Source organism: Typopeltis vanoorti, chromosome 3 (genome assembly GCF_054136105.1).
Source record: "Typopeltis vanoorti isolate ZY-2024b chromosome 3, IOZ_Tvanoo_1.0, whole genome shotgun sequence".
Taxonomy (NCBI): domain Eukaryota; kingdom Metazoa; phylum Arthropoda; class Arachnida; order Uropygi; family Thelyphonidae; genus Typopeltis; species Typopeltis vanoorti.
The window spans coordinates 121,977,355-121,999,940 of NC_143551.1; the positions used below are offsets into that span (position 1 = coordinate 121,977,355).

Sequence of the window (22,586 nt, forward strand, 5' to 3'; positions counted from 1 at the left end):
AATGGTACATCACTAGTGGAGGCTACAGCATTGACTCGCCGTTCTCCAGTCACTCAGCTCAGCATGGTTAGAGGTTCACCGATACAGCCATTGATGGGTCGGGAACTCGTCTATGCTTGGCTATAGACAAGTCCATCGAATATAGACCATCGAATCTCCATTGCTGCATTCGCCAGACCGCCCAACCTTCGAGTGACTTCTTCCATCCATGACCACGACAAATGAGAAGATAAGAGATGAGAGATAAGGGAGCTCCGTAGGTGCTGCAACTGTTTTTATATTGCGCGCTTTATTCCTTTTTCCTACATCACTGTCCTTGATACACTGCACATGGCAATTTATCTCTCTTTAATAGCTAGCACCAAAATGTACTCTGGCGTACAGTTCGGATAATTTCGCACTTTACTCTGCCCAATACTCGTGCATAGCTTCAGGCTATCTCCTTCTTAAGCTGATTATTTCACTTGCTTTCGTACAAAATAATTTATACAGAATTCACAATTATATACTAAGAAATTTACAAAATATATCTTATAATAAGTGACTTGACAATTCTTTGTACAGTTTAGGAAATATATTGGTAAGTAAACATCTTCACAATTATTCTGATAAACAAATGTGGCTATGGGAATGTCAATTTTTGTTAAATCCTGAATGAAACACTAATGGGTTATATTTCCTTTCATTCAGAATTTAACAAAGGTTCACTCTTCCACTAAAAAAAAAAAAATTTTTTTTTTTTCAGGTCATTCCCGTGTAATTCCTGGGGGTTTTGTTTACTTTCTTCTAGGCTGCCTGTGTATCTGTTAGACTATGTCTATACCTGTTCCAATTTTCTGCTTTCGATTGATTTGCCTCCTCCTCTGATTGCATTTAATTTTACAGTATTCATTTCGAAGATTTTGATATGGAGATAGGGAGTTCCTTCTTGCTCCTTTGTATGACTCCCTTTGCTGACCAACTACTTCAATAAAGTTTACTTCAATTGTATCCTGATCTATATTTATTACTTCTACTTCTGAGTTGCACGGCTCTTGGTTTAAATTCTTATGTGGAATGTTGTGCGTTCCTGGCTGACTACTTACATCAGGGTTGGGACTACCTTCAGACTTAGCTGAGTCATTAGTGACACTTTCTACTTCTTCATTAGATTGTTCTACTTTACCTGGGGTGTGCAATTTCCCTGTTGGACGTTTCCTTCTAACGTATAATGACCAACTATTGTATCCAGCATACCTTTTCCTATCCATCAGGGATATCTCACCTCTGGAAAAATCACAAGAGAAGCAATATTTTTCCAGGAAGTCAGTTCCTAAAATGATTTGTGAGGTTGAGCTGGACTCAGAGGGAATAACTAGCAGCTCTTGCCAGAAGTGCAATCCAAACTCCAGTAGGAAGATTCTTGCCCTAATTTTCTTATAAATGACACAGATTGAATTAGCGAGGGTTGTTGGCTTAACAGGTCTCTTCAACTGGATAATGCCCTTCCAAATTCTCAGTCTTATTCTTTGGAAGTGCTCTTCATTGACGATGGAAGCATTACACCCTGTGTCTATTAAGAGATTACAAGGGAAACTTGGATGTTTCCTCTAACAATCATTTTTGACTTATTAGATTTGGTGGAACCTTTATTTCCTCGGCCTCCTCTATGTGGAATATGCCTGTACTCCCAATTATTGTCCCAGTAGGTTCTCCTATAATAAGAGCAATTCCGGGCAATGTGCCCAATCTTATTACACTTGAAACGTTTAGTAGGCTCTCTACTGTCCATTAGAGAATGTTCTCTCCTTGGTCGTGGTTGAGAGGTGATGGACAATTGATTAATGACGCCTTCTAATCTCTGCATCACCTCTTCCAGGCGGTTGAGAATGGGCTGATCCTGCCTTTTCACTTCCTGTTTAATTGTCTCATTAATTTTTTCTATTGAAGAGGTATGAGTCTCTGAGGGTTTGACATTGATGGTTGCCAGCTGTTGTAACACGGCATCAATGCGGTCCATCACAGGTTGCTGCAATCGCTCCACCTCATGGGTAATTAAGGATCGCACCTCCTCCATGTCAATTTTTTTTTTTCCCCCTTTGGTGGAATTGTTTTCATAATTAGATACTTGATTAAAGTTTACAGATGTTTCTCCATGATTCTTACTTGTTTCTTTTTCACTTTTTTTCCCTGGTTTAACAAAATTTGAGGGACTACCAATCTCTTCAACAACATTTATATGGCACAGATTAGATGAGGGACAAACGTCTCCAATCCTCTGCTCCTTTCCTCTAATGGCCTTGTAGCACTCCTCCAATGTGGTGATCTTCTTATAGGCAGATTCTCTTAATGCTGTTCTTAAACCCTGTCTAAATTGCTGAAATACGGCCCAATCCAAATGAGGCTTATCTTCATTTGAGACACTAAGACTATTGGATAGCGTTAACAAACAATTGTAGAAACGGTTATGCTTTCCTTGTCTTTTTGTGTGCTCCTTTGCAATTTCCAAAGGTTTGGTCTGATACTTCTTAACTTAGAAAATTGTGTGATCAATACCTCCTTAAATTTTGTATACTCTAAACGTTTCCTTGAGAATTGGGGATGAGTAAAGAAAGTTTTTTGCTTTGCCTATCAATTTGCTTCTAAGTAACATTAGCAATTGGAAATCCGTTCAGTTAGCTAACTTCCTGGGTCCTTCAACATATGAAAAGAATGACAGTACATCATCGGACTCTTCCCCAGAAAATTGCGGGAAAATCTGCTGAGGCTTTACCATCCAGAAGAATTTGCTGTCATCCATTCCAGTGCTCGAAGCTAAAGCCATAGTGGTATATCAGATTACAATCTACTTTCACAAAATTTAATAAAATTCAAATGACCTTAATAATTAGCTTGTTTGATTTGTCCCACAACCTGCTCACCTTAATTCACTTATTTCATCACCTTAAAATTTAAAATTCAATCTTGCTGAACTTAATTTTATGCTTTAGCTTGCAAGTAATTTCCTAATGAACTAAATTTATTATTTTTACACGTAAATCAAATCCTGTTGACTGCGGCATTGTTGTGTCTCCGTCCTTCGTACATTTGTCTATCTTGATGTTTAATCTTAGAGTTATCTAGGTTTAATCTTGTTCTTATACAATAATTAACTTTTATTGAAGCTTACACACATTAAACCCTTGTGCAGTCTCCGAGCTTATATTAGGCCCAACCACAATCTAGTAAGTAGTGCACGTGGTTCAGAACAACAAGAACTTAGCAAAAAAAAAAAAAAAATCTCTTGCTAATGGTGTTGCCATCAATGGTCAAGGCCGAGAACTTTTCAGACCACCCTCATAATTATATAGAAATATGCTTTTCTTTAATGCGGGTTTAAAATGCACACTACACAAATCATCGCAATTCAGTTTTTGGTTTTGTTTTGTTTATAACAAATGGTGAATTTATATATATTATCTATAAGCAACAATTTAATAAGAACGACAAGTAAAAAAATTAATGAAAACATGAAAGTAAGTAGCACTCACTGTGGAACCAGACAAACTTGACTGCTATTTGACTTGTTTTTGAAAGATACTTATATTTTTTAAGTAACAGTATTAAAAAAGAATTACCATTATGTAATCTTTTAAAGTATTTAATTACATGCAATTTGTGCACTTACTTTAAAGGATAGAGGTGCTGGAAGAATAAGATGCATAAATGTACCACAGTATTTAATTAAATGGTGCCAATTTTAATATGTTTAAATCACTGGTTACGTTGGAGTGATTTTGTTAATGAATTTATATTATGAGAAAAGAATTTTTTTTTTAAATAATAGATTGTTTATTACATATGTCATGCATACTATGTATATGTAAGATTAATACTGAACTAAATGAATGCACCGATTTAATTATAAAATTTGTTTACTGGAAATAACTAATTTAATTTATATGTATTTATGATATGAAAAACTTACTTTTTTCTTGCACACTTCAAATGTGCAAGATTTACTGTTTACAAGTAAAAGACTAACTATAAGATATAATGGGGGGGGGGGCTCATTTTTTTCCTTCATGATTGAAACAAAAACTGGAGAGGTAACATGCAGTAGAGCATGTGTTCTTTTCTGGAGTGAAAAGAACACTCTAATTCTGCTGTGAGAGAAATGATGAGAATTTAGGGATTTGACAGAAGACAATTATGAAGTTTTACTATTACGTATGGGTACATCCATGAAATCTGTAGACTTCAAACAAACATTTAAAAGTTATTATTTTTTAAAAGTTTTCAATGACTGTTGGAATTTTTGCAATCCTTCATTTGGACAGAAAAAATAAAGTTCTGCACCTTTTTTTTATTATTACGGGCGACTCCAGGGAGTCCTTAGACTCATCAAGGGAGGCCCTAAACATCATGTCCACACAACTATTCGACATTCTCACGGTATCTATCATACATTGCTTTGAACTCATTCACTGTCATAGCACCCACAACAGACTCTGGCAGCTTATTCCACTCATTTACCACTCTAAAAGTAAAGAACCCAGCTCTAACACCCTTGCTAACCACACTCTTGCCCAGCTTCCATAGATGTGCCCTAGTTCTCCCACCACCACCAGTCCTGATCTCAAAAATATCCTCTGAATTAATCCTATAGAAACCCTTTAGCAATTTGAATGTCTCAATCATATCTCCCCTTTACGCCTATCAACAAATTTCTGATTTCAACCCACAAATCTTCAACTTATTCTCATAAGGTTCATTCCATAGACCTGCTATCATCTTGGTCACTCGCCTCTGGATCCTCTCCACTTCCTCCCCATCAAGAAGAAACCTCAGTGACCAAATCTGGGCACAGTAGTCGAGATGAGGTCTTATCAAGGCTCGGTAAAGAGGTACAATAACTTGCTTGTCTCTGCTCTTCAAAGTATTCTACAGCATCCAAGTGATTTCATGAGCTGATTTAGCCACTTTTGCAATGTGCCCACTAAACTTCAACTTCCTATCCACCAACCCTCCCAAGTCCCTGGCCTCGTCAATCTCCTGGAGTACAGTTCCACCAATGTGGTATACTGCTGCTAATCTTTTCACCCTAAAATGCATAACCTTACATTTTGTCATTTTGTCACATTAAATTGACATCCATTCTCCTTAGCCCAGAACTCCAATCTATCCAAGTCTTCCTGCAAGATTTTGACATCTTCTGCATTCACTATTGCCCTACCTAACTTTGCATCATCAGTGAACAAATGAACTGTTCCTCTTAGATCCTTCCCTATGTTGTTAATGAACAAATTAAACAGCAGTGGTCCAAGAACAGAACCCTGCGGCACACCACTAGTCACAGGCCGTCTTTTGGACTCTACTCCTGAATAAACTACTCTCTGATATCTCTCCATCAACCACACACCTATCCATCTCACCAACCTTATATCCATTCCCATATGTTGTAGTTTACGGATTAGAAATCCATGTGGTATCCTGTCAAATGCCTTAGCCAGGTCCAGCAGTATCACTGTAAACCCATTTCCCTTATCCAGTTCAGCCGTCACTGTGTTATAAAACTTGAGCAGGTTACTGACGCATGATCTACCCTTCACAAAGCCATGCTGTCCCCCCGTACAGTATCTCATTATCATCAATCCATTCCCATATTTTTCCCTTGACTACTTTCTCCAAGACCTTGACAACGACTCCTGATATGCTGATCGGTCGGTAATTTGCAACAGTAGTCTTGGATCCTCCTTTATGCAGTGGAACTATTTTCTCCTCTTTCCACACCTTCGGGAGTATACCAGACCCAAGACTCAGATTAAACAACATGGTCAAAGGCACTGATAATTCTTTAGCCGCTTCACGTAAGACCCGTGCCGGTATACCATCCAATTCCCACAGATGTATTCACATTAAGGTTCTGTAATAGACTATTCATCTCCACTTCATTCATCACAATTCCCGTATAAACTAATGGTTCCTTCATTTTTTCAATGTCACCACCTGGATGATATACTCTTGCAAAGTGCTCGCTCAGTAATTCCACTATATCGACTCATTCAGTGACCTCCTTACCATCATCATTCCTTAAAATCATTCTGCCGTGTACAGTTTCTTTTTGCTTGCAGCATATTGAAAGAACTGTTTGGGATTCTCTTTAGCTTGCATAGCTAGTTTCCTTTCATAATCCGCTTTTGCTTTTTTTTTTTTTTTTACCACACTCATTACCCTTCTAAAGGAGATAAAAGCAGAGTAGGAAATGAAGATGATTAGATGCCAAACACTGGCATCTAAAATTGTAAGTGTTTATGTGATTCTTTAAAAGGGAACACTGTAGTGTTCGAATTAAGAATTTCAGATCCAGAAATTTTACTTCCAACTATCTGAAAATAAAACTTTAATAACTTCATTGCCAGTCACCCATGATCAAATAACTTGACAGTGAATGAGATGTTTTACAATAAAAAAGTGTAACTTATGCAAATAAAATAATATATTCTGAAAGAATTTAGAACAAGGACGAAAATTTACTCAGCACTTATCTGTGATAACTTGCCTGTGGCAAGTGGATTTCTGGAGCCCTGAATAGGAGAAAATATAAAATTGGTTGCTGCTATAGGCCAGGGGATGCAAGGGATGATGTGGAAGACATGTATCAGCAAATTAGTACAATGAGTGCAAGTCAAGTAATTATCATGAATGACTTCAACTTTCGAGACAGACTGGAAGGAGGAAAGATCACATGGCAGGAAGGAAATGGAATTTATACAATTACTGAGAAATAATTACTTGAAGCAGCACATGATGGAAGGAAGTGAGATATAGCAGTGCTGAATCTGATTACAGTATCAGAAGACCATAACTAAGGTATATTGCCTCCAACTGGGAGATAGAGTGATCTTAATTTGAGAGGTAGTGAAATGTGAAAATTTCAGTTAGAAAGGGGTATGTGCGGAACTACAGGACAGGTGATTATGACAAGCTTAGAAAGAAGCTTGAAGGAGTGCCACTGCATAAAGATCTGCAAGAAAAGGATGTTCCCAATGGATGGGGGATAGTTGAGAGCTATCTGGAGGAAGAAATATCAAACTGTATACCCAAATCAGAAGGGTAAATTAGATAGGAGTTGGATGAATGAGCAGAATAACTATGAGCTGGAAAAAAAAAATGTTGTGGAGGGTATATAATTATGGAGAAAGGTGACCAGCAAGCTCATGAACAGTACATGGGTCAGGCAAGAAAGGTGACTAGCATGATAAGGAAGGTAAAATCAGATTATGAAAAGAAATTAGCTGAGGAGACCAAAGAATATCCCAAAGAGTTTTATATGCAGCAAGTAGGAGGAACAATGACTATAGAAGGATAACTTTAATTAGTGCTGATGGTAGAGAGTTGATGGAGGAAGATGAAACTGTTCAGCTACTGAGTGACCACTTTGCAAATGTATATCACCCTAGTGAGGATTTTGCTGTGGCAGAGGTGACAGTGCCTTATGTAAGGACAAAGGTTGATGAGATAGAGGTACTTAGGATACTGCAAAATCTCAATGCAAATACAGCTGTGGAATTAGATGGGATATCAGCGAGGTTTTACAGGAATGTATAAGAAACAAATAAAGGAACTGGCAATGTCTTTGACTAGACTATTTAATTTAAGTCTGGGCTTTGGCAAAGTCCAAGGGAGAGAAAGGAGAGAAAAATAATTCCTTTGCATAAAAGGAGGATCTAAGTCAGATAGCAAATTATAGACCAATCAGTATTTCAGGAGTGATGGTGCTAAAATTCTTGAATAGTTGGTCAAAAATAGAATTCAGAAATGGGTGGATACGAATATGATACTCCAAGAGGGGCAGCATGGCTTTGTGCAGGGCTGGTCATGCCTTAGTAACTTACTAACTTTTTATAATAGTGGCAGCTGAGCTGGATAAAGGGGAATGGCTAATGATGATTCTATTGGATTTTGCAAAGGAATCTGATAGGATACCACATGGACCTCTGTTACTCAAACTGCAACAAATGGGATGGATATGAAACTGGTTGATATGGATAACATGAGTGGCTGATGGAGAGATACCAAATAGAATATAGAGAAGGAGAATCTGAAGAAAGCAGGTGACTAGTGGTGTGTTACAAGGCTCATGCTTGGACCACTGCTATTTAATTTGTACATAAATGATACAGGAAATAATTTTAGAGGAAATATTCAGTTGTTTGCTGATGATGCCGAGTGGGGTGGAATAATAGTTAATCAAGGTAATATATAGTACTTGCAGGATGATTTAAATAAGCTGACAGCATGGACAAAACATAATGAATGTCAATTTACTGTAGAAAAGTGTCAAGTTATGCATTTTGGGATACAAAAATTACAAGCTGTGTACCACATTGAGGGAACTGTACTCCAGGAAATTGATAAAACCAGAAACTGGGGGTGGTAGTAGTAAACAGAGAGTTGAAGTTTAGAGAGTATATCACTAAAACGGCCAGGGTAGCTCACAGGATAACTTGGTTATTGAAGTATATACCAACAAGCCGAGATAAGTGAGTTATCGAACCACATCTGAATTACTGTGCTCAGGTCTGGTCATCTGGGTAGCTTGGGGATGAGGTGGAGAAGATTCATAGGCATCTGACCAAGATCTTTTCAAAGACCAATTGGTCTTTCGAATACTGCACATGAGGATAGATTGAGGGTTTGTGAATTGCAAACGTTGGCTGATAGGTGAAAAAGAGTGGATGGGATACTGCTATAACACATTTAAGTTACTTAAATGTGTTATAGCAGTGTTTCTCCACCTGTGGTCCACAGACCACAGGTGGTCTGCAAGCAGACTTAAATTAATTAAATAAATATATATTTTTTAATTATCTAAACAAATTAAAATGAATAAGTAAAAATTATTCAAATCAAATGAAGACTTAAAAAAACAACAACAAATATCGTCAGAATGTTCAAAGGCAGAAGCAATAAAACTATATTGTTGTTCACTTCACCCCTCTTTTATTATTCGTCATTCTGCCGCTAAATTGGTAGCAGCAGAATGACAATAATAAAAGAGGGGTGAAGTGAACAATAATAAAGTTTTATTGCTTCTGCCTTCCCTTGCTGTTTTGTCAGATTTGAAGTGAACATGTGTTATCCACATTTCAGCCAATGGCTTGTTATTTATTGATTTTTTATTACTGAAGATTTCCCTCCTGCAACCAGGCTCAGTATATCTTGAGAAGTGCTAAGTGATACCTGGACAAAGTGTATCCTGAGTTAACCCCAGTATTATATATTTATATATTTTTTGGAAACGTTTTTTAATAATGGAAAAATGGCTTGGAACTAGAACTTGGAAAAGAAGGGCAAATGAAACAGGTGATGCTAACCCTAATTGTGATACAAGTGTTGTATTGGCGAGTAAATCTGATACTATTAAAGAAGAAGAAACAAGCAGTTCAAAGGAAAATACAGTAGGAAATATAACATATTTGGAATTCGGGTTTACTTGGTGTGGAGATGAAAGTGAACAGAAACCTCAACGTGTTTTTTATGTTATGACGTGTTGTCGAACAAGTGCATAAAACCTGCAAAACTCCAACGACATTTAGAAACTAAACATTGTGATGTGAAAAATAAGCCAATTGAATTTTTTCAGTGACGCTTAGGGAAATTAAATCATGGGAAAAATATAGTTTCGGCCAGTGGTTCCATTAATAGCAAGGCACTGAAAGCATCCTATCTCTTAAGTTTGCGCATAGCAAAAACAGGGAAACATCATTCTATTGAGGGAAAATTTGCTACTTCCAGCTATAAAAGATGTGGTACAAACGATGTTTGGCAACAAGTTATTAAAAGATGTTGATTTGATTCCTCTTTCAAATGATACTGTTGGCTGCAGAATTAATGATATGGCAGGTGATGTAGAATCTCAGTTAATCGAAAGAGTTAAGAAGAGCCTCTATTATGCGTTACAAATAGATGGGACTACTGATGTTACAAGTGATGTGCAGTTAATATGCTATGTAAGATATGAGCATGATAACAACATTCATGATGATATTCTGTTTTGTAGAACTTTGCCATCCCGAACAACTGGAGAAGAAATATTTCATACTCTCAATAATTACATAATACACAAAGGGATCCAGTGGGAAAAATGTATAGCCTTCTGTTCGGATGGAGCTCGCACCCTTGCAGGCAGGCATAGTGGGGTTGTTTCTATGGTCAAGGAAGTAGCTCCAGATATGAATTCGGTACATTGTTTCATACATAGGGAAGCATTAGCTTCCAAAGGGATACCACCAGAATTTAAAACTGTGCTATATAATGCTGTAAAGCTAGTTAATTTCATTAAAGCTCGACCTTTAAATAACAGGTTATCTTCAGTACTCTGCAATGAAATGGGCAGTGAATATATACAACTTTTGTTTCATTCTGAAATTCACTGGCTTTCTAGGGGCAAAGTACTAACAAGGTTATTTCAATTAAGGCACAAAGTGTTATTATTTGTAAATGAACGTAATTCTGATTTTGCATCACTCCTTGTTGACGAAGCATGGTTATCAACACTATCCTATCATTCAGACATTTTTTCGAAATTAAATGAACTAAATCTCTCCCTTCAGAGAAATTCTTTAACTGTTCTTGATGCCTACGACAAAATAAAGGCATTCGAGAAAAAACTGGTTTTATGGATTAATTATGTAAAAGACATACAATTTGCACCTTTTCCAACATTGGAATCCTTATCAATATCCTTATCTCTATCAATATTGGTCAATATTGAGCCAATATTGACCAATATTGATAGTGGAAAATGATATTTTTGTTGATTCTGAGTTTCTGAAAGGGTTTTGTAACCACCTCAAAAATCTAAATCGGAATTTTGAAACATATTTTCCGAATAACTTTTATAAGAAATTTCTGTGGGTTTGCAATCCATTTCAGGCTTGCAGTCACAAGAATGACCTTTTATTATCGAAAAAAGAACAGTTAATTGAGCTTTTAAGTGACAGTGAATTTAAAATGCAATTCCGTGATCTTGGTTTGGCTCGATTTTGGATCTCACTTCTCGCCCTCAGTGAGAAGTGAATTTCCCAAATTATCTGAAGCAGCACTGAAAATCTTAGATTTTCAATGCTTCTTCAGATTTTTCAATCACAGATAATCATAGATTTCCTTCAGATTTTCAATCGTAGATAATCATAGAGAACTGCATTGAAGCATGCAGTTCTCTACAAGCTATCTTTGTGAGAAAGGATTTTCATCGCTCCTTCAAATAAAAACAAAATACAGAAATCGTCTTCATCTGTGTGCCGATCTTCGACTGAATTTGACCAATATTGAGCCAGATATCTAGCAACTCTGCAAGGGGCTGAGAAGCTCAACCATCTCATTAAAAGTAAGTAGTAACATAATCAGATCATATTATTTATTTGTTTAATAAAAATTAAAACTTTGTTCAATGATGATACCCTTTTAATCGTTTACTTCCAATTTAATTAATTATGTTTCCATATATATTCAAAACATGCTTTTAGATTTATTATGTTATAAATGGCACAGTTTTTCCGAAATGTTGGTAATTCCTACTTAGGTTTTTAAAAAAATTACGAAAAGTCAAAATGACTTACAGAGAAATAAATTAAAAACACTGTTTATTTTTGAAGCAAAACTTTAATTCCAACATCTTAAAATGTTCTTTTTCTTGCTTTTCTGTTCGCAAAATCGTCAATGACATTGTCGAAGTCTATTTCATCACTCAGTTGCTGTTTTATAGACAGTAAGGCAAGATTTCTTCAATGCCAAAAAAGTGCCGTCCGGGGCGGATCTCCTCCCCCCCCCCCATCTATGCCTCTGTAATTTAGTGGTTCGTAGAATTGTTTTCAGTATTTTACTGGTCCTTGGCCTTAGAAAGTTTGAGAAACACTGTGTTATAGGATTAATATAGAAAAATATTTCAGCACTTGGCTACTAAAGGAAGCAGGACAAGAGGTCATCCCTTGAAATTGGGTAAGAGTGTGGTTAGCGAAAGTGTAAGTACTAGATTTTTCATCTGGAGAGTGGTAAATGAATGGAACAGGTTGCCAGAGTCAGCTGTGAGTGTTTTGTTAACAGATTCAAAGAGAGGTATGAATAGATATGTGGATAGTTTGTGTCTCCCATGATGAGTCTTAGGACTACATGGTGGCATGGTGCCAGTGAAATAATAATAATAATAAATTTGTATGACTAGTTGCGATGTTTTCTAGGATGAAAAATCTAGAATTTGTGTGGATGGGGGGTGATTGCCACCTCCATATGAAACTGAATAACTCAACTTCAGTAGAAAAGCCCTTATAAAGACTTCTCATGTCCTAGATAAAATTTGAAACCATATCTGTTGATGCAAAGAGCATATGCTGCATCATTCTTCATGTATAAATGTGTGTGTGTGTGTGTGTGTAACATAAATCCCACCCACCAATGATTGAAAGCAAGCAGTATATTGCACTCTGGGTAGCTGAAGGGGTCAAGTTAATGCAGAATGCCTCTCTAGAAACCAAATATGAAACTTTTCCAGCTACTTCAAGTTCCAATAAATAGTCTCACACCAGGTTCTTTAGGTTGTAGATAAAATTCATATACTATCCAAAGAACAAATATCCACATGCCTACAGTGAAATTTAAACCTGCAGCTCACTGGGTCAAGCTCGGCCAATTATAATGGCAAGCATGCAGCATACTAAACATATTTATAAAAAAAAATTTTTTTAAATGAACAGTTTTAGACATATTTTAATGTGGTCAAATTTAGGGGAGCAAAACTGTGCTTTCAAAACCAGTGGGTCATAATTTCTTATAAAAAAAGTAGCATTTTCAGAATTAGAGTATACTTTATTCAAATGACAACTTAATTTTTAAATTCTGACAAAAACTTAACATAAATTATACATAGATACATAGAATATTGCAAAACTTCATAAACATGGATGCTTTATTTAAAAAAGCTTGCATTCAAAAACTTGCTACCCAAAAATGTACTTACCATCTATCACTGCATATGTATTAATGAGAACTGTATTTCCAGTCTTTTGATTTTCTTCCGCTATGGCTTCAAATACTGGTCTAGCTTCAGTTAACGATGATAATAAACCACGGCTGATGTAGATTATCAAAGCTTCTTTCACTTTTGATGAAGAAAAATAAATAAATAAGTAAATAAACAAGGGATTTAGTATTTCTAATCAAGAATATAAGAATAAGGAAATTTTGATAACAGATTACTTAGGTACCCCCCTGCATTCCCTAAATACTATATTTCATTTATATATAAAAGTTAATTCCAATATTACTAAAAATCTGGTGGTTGTTATAAGTAAAGTCTGGAACATCTTACATGTATTGTTCAGGTATCCAAAAAGTTATTTAATAAAAATGTATTTAAGTTTCTACAGACAAATTAAATACATTAAAAACATGGCCAACATATAATTATTTTTGACTTCCACCCGTGAAAGGTTGTAAACTTATAATGTATTACTATGGACTAAGTTTTTTTTTTTCTGTATTTTATTTTGTATTTTTATTTATTTTTTACATAATTCAAAAACCTAATCCAGTGACCAAACATGGAACTTTTTCAAGCCACTTCAGCCCTCAAATTTTGTCTGTTAACTTCATCAAAAAAATGCTTAGAATGCTAGCCAATTTAAATATACCAAACCAACTTGTACAATCGATTCAAGAAATATCCTATCCCATCTCTTTCATGCAAGTCCAATGGCCTTGTGGCTATGTAACTTGGCTTTTTACCTAGTTACTTCAATGATAGGAAGTTAGTCTTATCTGCATAGTATATTATGGCTGTTAATTGCATGTGTTCTTCTTGCCAATTTAACTGTTTTATGGGATAAAAAATCTGAGTATCTAAGAGGGAAATCCTGCCACTTCCAAATGAGACCTACTAACTGATCTTTAATATATACATGCAGGTTAAATTAGAAAAATATCAGAATGGAAAGATTGTGCTCTTTTTTTTGATTGTTTGTTTTTCCCCCAAAAGTAAAATAAGAGCCTAGAGTATTGACAGTATTGATTGTTAAAGTTAAAACGTTTCTAATGTATTTGTGCCATATAGGTCCATGAGAATAGCCACGTGGCGAGTTTGAGAAGATCAATATCTACAGCAATTTCTTCAAAATTTTCTATATATAGATTGGCAAGGAGGAGAGAAAGGGAAGAACATGCATGGTAAAAGCAAATAAGGTTGATATCTCATGGAAAAGGAGAGGCAAGACCTTAAGTGCAGAATTTTTTATATGAGATGATGTGCAGCTAGGGAGAGAGAGAGAGAGTCTAGGGTAAGTATTTAAGCAGTTTAAATAGACTGAATACTAGATAGTATAATCCAATGGTAACTGGCACCCTCCAAATCACAAACAGTTCCTCTGATTTACATTTATAACTGTATAATAAAGATGTTTTTTTCACTGAACATATAATCTGCATGTCATGATTTATAACTCCAAAACAGAAACAGCCGTAGCAGAGACACATTTTTAACGTTCATTAATGTTCATATAACTCCATCATGGAAGGCTGCAAAACATAGCACATCAGCACTTTGGGGAAGGAGAAAGAAGAAGAAAGGAGGAATCTGTTGAAATCTTTTTTTTTTTTTTGAACAACTGAAGGTTGTAGTCTTCAGGTAAGGCAGAATAAAAAAGGCTATTCCAAAGAAAAGAGGTAAATGAAATGAAAGAGTGGGCAAAGCAGTTGTTTTAGCAAGTTTGGAGCCAGAGTATAAATGGGTGATGACCAGCAGCTGTTCTTGTTGAATTTTTGGGGGGAAGTAGCAGAGAAAGAGAATATACATTTTAATGAACGAAAACAAATGAACTATCATATTACAAATTTATGATGCAAAGAAAAAAAGTTAATTAAAAGAGGCAAATGTTAATAAGAGAAAAGAAAAGATCAGTCTTTCTTATAACAGAGAAAGCATTAAAATTCATGATCACTTTCAGCTATCTTTCACAGCTACACAAAATACACTGTCTTCATCTGCAATCCAGAAAAGAGCACAAGTTGAATTCCAGTCTTCACTGAATTTGGCTACAGTTCTTTTCTCATGAGCAATATTCATGGAAGCATCTGCTTTGTAGTTTGAATAAGCTTGGTGCAGGTGAAACAGTCACATATTCTGTGTCTCTTATCTGTATAGAGTAGTACTGGTAGTAGTCATCTGTATATGTATGTATGTATGTATGTATGTGTGTGTGTGTGTGGGTAGGTGCTGCAGGTGCTAGAGAAAGTGTCAAGGGTATGGGTGATAACCGCTTTGTTTGCAGGATGTGTTCCAAGGTACTTGGGATGTAACAAATCAGACAAAGATCTGGAACTCTAAGTTGGAATTTACAGAGTATATGTGAACTAGGAAGTATTTTGCCACAGCCTCTTCTGCATTGCCTGCATCTAGTCTCATACACTGTGTTGTATGAGGAATCCCAGTGAAAACAAATGACATGTGGGTATTATTATTAATATACAGGCACCTTCGTGGAGTCGAAAGACTCATCGCAGGAGACCCAATCTATCATACCTCTCCTTGAACCAATTAACAGACATAGTACTCAACTGACACTGGCAACAAATTCCACTCATTCACAACTCTCCAAATAGAAACTCTAGTCCTTACACCCTTAATAACCACACCTTGATTCAACTTCCAGAGATGACCCTTCTTCTAGTCCCTCTAGCCAAGTGCTGAAACATTTCCTCTGCACCTATCCTATAAAATCCTTTAAGCAACTTAAATGTCACTATCATATCACCTCTGTTTTTCTCCTATCAACCAACTTCTGCAATGCACACATCCTCAATCTATCCTCATAGAGAACATTCTACAGGACTCTCACCATCTTTGTCACTTGCCTCTGAATTCTCTTCACTGCTTCCTCATCACAAGAAATATGGGAGGGAGACAGACTTGATCACAGTAATCCAGATGTTGGCATATCATGGCCTCATAAAGAGGAATAACAACTTCCTTATCTCTACTTTTTTAATGTGTTCTTCAATAGTCAAATAATCTTATGGCTACCTTAGCAATATGTCATCTAAACTTCAACTTCATCAAACTGTTCTCTCTCTCTCTCTCTCTATCACAATGAGTGTATGAAGTGTCCTGCACTTGTGACCTGATTTACTATGGACAGACAGGAAGAACTGTTGATATCCACTTGGAGAACATAAAAAAATACATTCAGCATTATTGTTACGACAAGTTGGGACTAGCAAATTATACTTGGATATCCTTTCACACTGGATAAAATGGAAGAAACCGAAAGTGCTATACAGAAGTCATAAGCTGTTTTTGGAATCAGCAGCAGCAGCTTTATTACTTTTTTTTTTCTCTCTCTCTTTATCCAGCAATAGATTGCAACAACTGGGATTTTAGTTCCTTGTGTCATCCATTACAACTTTTTAAACCTGGTCCCACCGTTAACTAAACTGTTGCTGTTTATGTACTGTAACAAACTGTTTTTGTGCTCTGAAGATGCTGAATATAACATCAGCAAATAATTAAATAAATATTGTTTTCTTTATTTAAATTAAGGGGATATTAAATCCCACATTGTTTCAAAACCGAATAAAAAACTCAAAAGATCGGAATCAAAGAGTTTCATGCCGAATATAGTAAACGATAAAAGTAACGGCGAATACTAGCATAAGCCAAAGTAAGTAGTACAAACTAGGGCAACTCGTAGCAAAGGTATGTAAAGCTCTGATCACTATTCTTAATATTTCCCATAATGTAAAACACATCTCCTAAGAGTTGTATGATGTTATACATTATGTTGAGAGGTCACTACCCAAACCAGTTTCGACCTTTATTGAGGTCTCATCAGTGAGTAGGCAGACCAAATTAATACCAAGGGTATAGCGAAAAGAACTTATATACTTTGCTATATGAGTTGTCAAAAAGGTGCACCCATTAAATTACTTAAATATAAAGAGCCAATAGGCTTCACTTTGGCGATGTAACAATATTTAAATTAAAGGGATATTAAATCCCACATTGTTTCAAAACCGAATAAGAAACTCAAAGAGAAGAATCAAAGAATTTCATGCCGAATATAGTAAACTATAAAAGTATCGGCGAAAACTAGCATAAGCCAAGGCACGTAGTACAAACTAGGGCAACTGGTAGCAAAGGTGGGTAAAGCTCATATCACTATTCTTAGTATTTCCCATAATGTAAAACACATCTCCTAGGAGATGTGTGATGTTATACATTATGGTGGGAGTTCACTACCCATACTGGTTGGTTCTTTTTGCTATACCCTTGGTATTAATTTGGTCTACCTACTCACTGATGAGACCTCATTAAAGGTCGAAACTGGTCTGGGTAGTGACCTCCCACCATAATGTATACATCTCCTAGGAGATGTGTTTTACATTATGGGAAATACTAAGAATAGAGATCAGAGTTTTACCCACCTTTGCTACGAGTTGCCCTAGTTTGTACTACGTGCTTTGGCTTACACTATCATTCGCCGATACTTTTATAGTTTACTATATTCGGCATGAAACTCTTTGATTCCGATCTTTGTTTCAAATTTGAATGAGAAACTCAATGTGGGATTTAATATCCCTTTAATTTAAAAAGGGGGTGCTTAAGGGTCAAAGCTGTATCAATGAGAGGAGACCTCCACATAGCCTTTAAAGGAATGTGGAGAACCAACCAGGGCTTCTGACCTAATGTCCAATACTCACCTTCTCGTGGTGAACCCTGTTGGGTATCTACTTGGATACTGAACGAACGAGGATGGGCTGGCAATTTGGGATTTAGCCGACCAAATTGTATTCTTATTGGTTAAACCAAAATAAAAAAATGATGGTACAAAATGACAAAATTTCTGGCCGGTTGGGCCATTGCCCGGTTAAACAAGGCCCCCGTTATTTTCGCCAGGGAACAAGGGCGAACAGCGAAAAGTCAGCTACTGGAACAAATCTGAAAACAAACCCCAACTCAACATCACCAGAGTTAAAGATCGGTACTATCAACGTAAGAAGCCTGAATGGCAAAGAAATGGAGCTAGCTGGGGAATTAGATAAGTACCAGATCGACATAATAGGGGTGACTGAAACAAAAAAGACAAAAACTGGTGAGATCTTTCTCAGCAATAAATACAAAATGTTATATTCAGGCAATGACAATCAAGGAAAAGAAGGAGTAGCCATAGTATTCAACACAAAATACGAGGCTCATCTTCTTGAATGGAATTCAGTCTCAAGTAGAGTAATGTGGGCAAATATGAGAATGGGGAACTGGACAATGAGACTTATTTGTGCCTATGGTCCCACAGAAGGTTCTACTAACGTAGAAGTGGAGGAATTTTTTGAGGCTTTAGAAAAAGCAACTGACACAATGAAAAAGGAAAAGTTGGTCCTTGTTGGGGATCTAAATAGCAGAGTAGGAAATGATTGTGAGACATACAAAAACATTTTGGGAAAATTTGGAGAAAAGAGCAAAGCTAATAATAATGGCAAATATCTGTTGGATTTCTGCTCAGGACATGGACTGGTTATTACTAACACCATGTTCCAACATAAAAATGTGCACAAATTCACATGGAGAGAAGAAGCTAGGAATAAGAAAAGTCTCATTGACTATGTTATTGTTGATAGTGATGTTTTCTCCCTGGTGCAGGACACCAGAGTGTACAGAGGATTTGAAATTGGAAGTGATCACTCTTTAGTCTTGAGCAGGATAAAATTGAATTTCATACTGAAAAGAATAGCATGTAAGAAAGTTTTAAAGCGAATAAAAGTTGAGCAGCTCTCAGATGTGAACTATAGACTAAAATAGACAAAGATTATTGAAAAGAAAATGAAAGAGTTTGAGAACAGGAATCAAACCTTGGAGATTCAGTGGCAAACTCTGAAGAAAACATTGATTGATTCTGCCAGAGAGGCATGTGGTGAGGTTGTGTGCAAGGATAAAAAAATCAGAACTCCCTAGTGGACACAGGAAGTTAAAGAGGCAGTGAAGGAAAAGAAGAAAGCATATCAAAAGTTCCTGGCAAATAAGTCAGCTTTTACTCTTACAGAATACAGAGACAAATGTAATAAAGCTAAACAGTGTGTAAAACTAGCTAAACAAAAGTCATGGGAGGACTTTGGCAAGAATATAGAAAATAAATATCAAGAAGGTGGCAAAATATTCTGGAGGTTGTTGAAGAAGCTTAGGAATGGAGGAAAGAGTGCTGTAAAAGGAGTTTAGAGATGATAAAGGTGACATGAAAACTGGAGAAAAGATATCCTTGAAGTATGGAGTAATTACTTTTAAAAACTGCTAAATGAAACAAGCAGTGATGACAGCACAGTGATAAAAACACTGACCAGGCATGCAGGCAGGAATACATATCCATACTTGAAGTAGAAAAAGCCAAAGGCTTGAAATGTGGAAAGGCAGCTGGAGTAGATGATATTCGACCAGAAATGCTGAAGTATAGTGGAATAAGATTCTTACAGTGGCTGCACTGCATCGTTCAGAAAGCCTGGACAGAGGGACAAATTCCCGATGATTGGAGTAGCTCTCATAGTACCCATATATAAAAAGGGAAATAAAACTGAATGTGAGAATTACAGAGGTATGTCTCTACTGAGTGTTCCTGGCAAAATCTATGCAAGTATACTTGAGAAACGGTTGAGAAGAATTGTGGAAGTAAAGCTTGGTGAAGAACAAGCTGGATTCAGGCCAAACAGAGGCTGTCAGGATCAGATCTTCACTTTTACGACAAATAGTCGAGAAAGCATGGGAATATAACAAAGATCTGTATTTAAGTTTTGTAGATCTGGAAAAGGCATATAACAAGGTGCCAAGAGAGAAGTTATTCAATATGCTGCAGTTATATGGTGTCAATGGGGCATTATATCAAGCAATACTTAGTCTTTATTTGAGTTGTAAGTCAGCAGTTAGAATTGAAGGAAGTACAGGAAGATGGTTTAATGTTAAATCTGGTGTGAGACAAGGATGTACATTATCCCCTCAGTTATTCATTATCTATATGGATCACATTATGAAGGAAAGTGGTATTAAACATGATATCAAAATTAGAGATGTTAATGTCAGCTCTTTGCTTTATGCGGATGATGTTATACTTCTAAATAAATCCACTACAAGTCTGCAAGATTCTCTGACTAAATTGAATAGCTGTTGTAATAGATATGGTATGAAGGTCAGCAATAAAAAGACAAAGACAATGAAAAATAGGCAGAATCATTGAAAATGTCAACTGTATTGTGAATGGAGAACCTGTGGAACAAGTAAAACATTTCAGCTACTTAGGCACAATTTTTACTGAAGATGGTAAATTAAATATAGAAATAGACAACAGAATCAGCAAAGCTGGTATGGTGGGAAGTCAATTGATTAAATTCATATGGAATAAGACAGAAATTAGTCGGAACACTAAATTAGCTGTATACAGACAGTGTTCAAACCAGTTTTAACTTATGGATCTGAGAGCTGGGTCAGAAGTAAAACACTTGATCAAAGACTAGAGACCGCAGTTATGAGAGTCCTGAGAAAGATTATAGGCGTGAACAGATGGCATCAATGGCAATATCATATTAAAAATGAGGATATTAGGAAAGAACTTGACATTGTCTGCATCCAGGAATGCGTTAGCAGAGCTAATCTCAGGTGGTATGGTCACCTAAACAGAATGGATGAGGAAAGATTAGAAAAACAAGTGTTCTCTGCCAGGTTGGCAGCAAAACGACCCAGAGGAAGACCAAGATATAGGTGGATAGATATGGTACCAAGTGCCATAGACGATAGAAATATAAGATCTGATAATGTTGGAATCTTGACAAGTAACAGACTGATTTGGAGGAAAATTGTAGATAGGAAGTTAGTAATGATATAATTTTTTCATGTAGTACTATCATAACCTGTACACCCCTTGTGGGTACATGGCAGGAATTTGATGATGATGATTAATTTAAATAATGTTACATTGCCAAAGTGAAGCCTATTGGCTCTTTATATTTAAGTAATTTAATGGGTGCACCTTTTTGACAACTCGTATAACAAAGTATATAAGTTTTTTTCGCTATACCCTTAGTATTAATTTGATCTGTCTACTCACTGATGAGACCTCAATAAAGGTTGAAACCTGTCTGGGTAGTGACCTCCCACCATAATGTATAACATCATACATCTCCTAGGAGATGTGCTTTACATTATGGGAAATAATAAGAATAGTGATCAGAGCTTTACCCTCCTTTGCTACGAGTTGCCGTAGTTTGTACTATGGCTCACGCTAGTATTTGCCGATATTTTTATAGTTTACTATATTTGGCAAGAAACTCGTTGATTCCAATCCTTGAGTTTCTTATTCAGTTTTGAAACAATTTGGGATTTAATATCCCTTTAATTTGAATAATGTTACATCGCCGAAGTTAATAATAAGAAAACAATTATTCTTTTGTTGTGAATTAATACTGTTAAATAAATGAACATGAACTGTCAACACATAAACCTTCCTATATGTTGTTAATGTTTTTGTTCACCTCTCAGACATCAAAAGTAAATTCTTCAGTAAGAACAGTTTATGTTTCAAGGAGAGAAAAAAAAAATCTAGGAGTTTTGTCTTCAGCTTGTTTTCTCCTAAATTCTCTCTCTCTCTCTCTCACACACACACACACACACACACACACACACACACACACACACACACACACACACACACACAAAAAAAAAAAAAAACTTGTTTAAAAGGGGCAGGGAGGTCTGGAAAGTTCTGATAAATACCTAGAACAGAAATTAATTAATTTTATGCCTTTCTATTTTTTATTAAATAGCTTAAGGAAATTACAACGTATACTAGGATATACATTAAAATAACTTTTAATACACTTCCAATATTTCGGCAACGTCACTCTGCCATTTTCACATGAACTTAAAAACAAGACACGTGCATGCAAGCACAATAAACAGTAAATGAGGATGAAGCAGGAGGCTATTCTTTCTCCTAAAAGTCCTGATGGTGCCCCCTAGCAGGGAATGTTGGTATTCTTGGAAGATTGGGCTGAAGGTCTTCTGATATAGGTTTCCCAAATTTGGGGCAGTCTCATGCAACCAAATTTGTTGAGGTTTGCATTGTTTCTTAGGGCTGAGGCCAATTCCATGAAAAGCCTTTCATATATGAATTTACTACGGTGTATTATCGTGGCTTTCTTCCACCTTATTCTATGGCTGATATCCAGCGCATGGTCTGCAAGCCCAGATGGCTGTACTGGTGAAATCGGATGTAGTCCTTGTGTTCTGAGATTCTGATATTTGCTGTCCTGCCTGTTTGGCCAAAGTAGGACAGCTAACAGCTGCAAGGGACCTGGTATACACCAGGTAGATCTGGGGGGGGGGAGGTTGGGCTTTAGTAGGGCAGATAAGGGATGCCAATGTTTTTATATAGTCTATAACAAGAAGTCATGTTTTTTTTAGGATTTTTGTAATTTTTCTGAGGTGCCTTGGATATAGGGTATGGCGATGGATTTAGAGTAATCCATGTTGTGAGGAGGGGGAGGATATTGGTTTCAATATTTTTTTGGATTTTTTTTTTTGGGAGGAGGGTAGCCAT

The 22,586-nt window shown here is 36.3% G+C and overlaps 1 protein-coding gene across 1 annotated transcript in view; it reads right to left on the bottom strand.

The window, feature by feature from the left end:
• LOC150108527 (VWFA and cache domain-containing protein 1-like) overlaps positions 1-22,586 on the bottom strand; it is a 420,515-nt gene that overhangs the window by 265,321 nt on the left and 132,608 nt on the right. Inside the window, exon 9 of the mRNA XM_090415949.1 lies at positions 12,980-13,120. Coding sequence (XP_090272075.1) covers positions 12,980-13,120 — 141 coding nt within the window. The remainder of the gene's footprint in view (positions 1-12,979; positions 13,121-22,586) is intronic.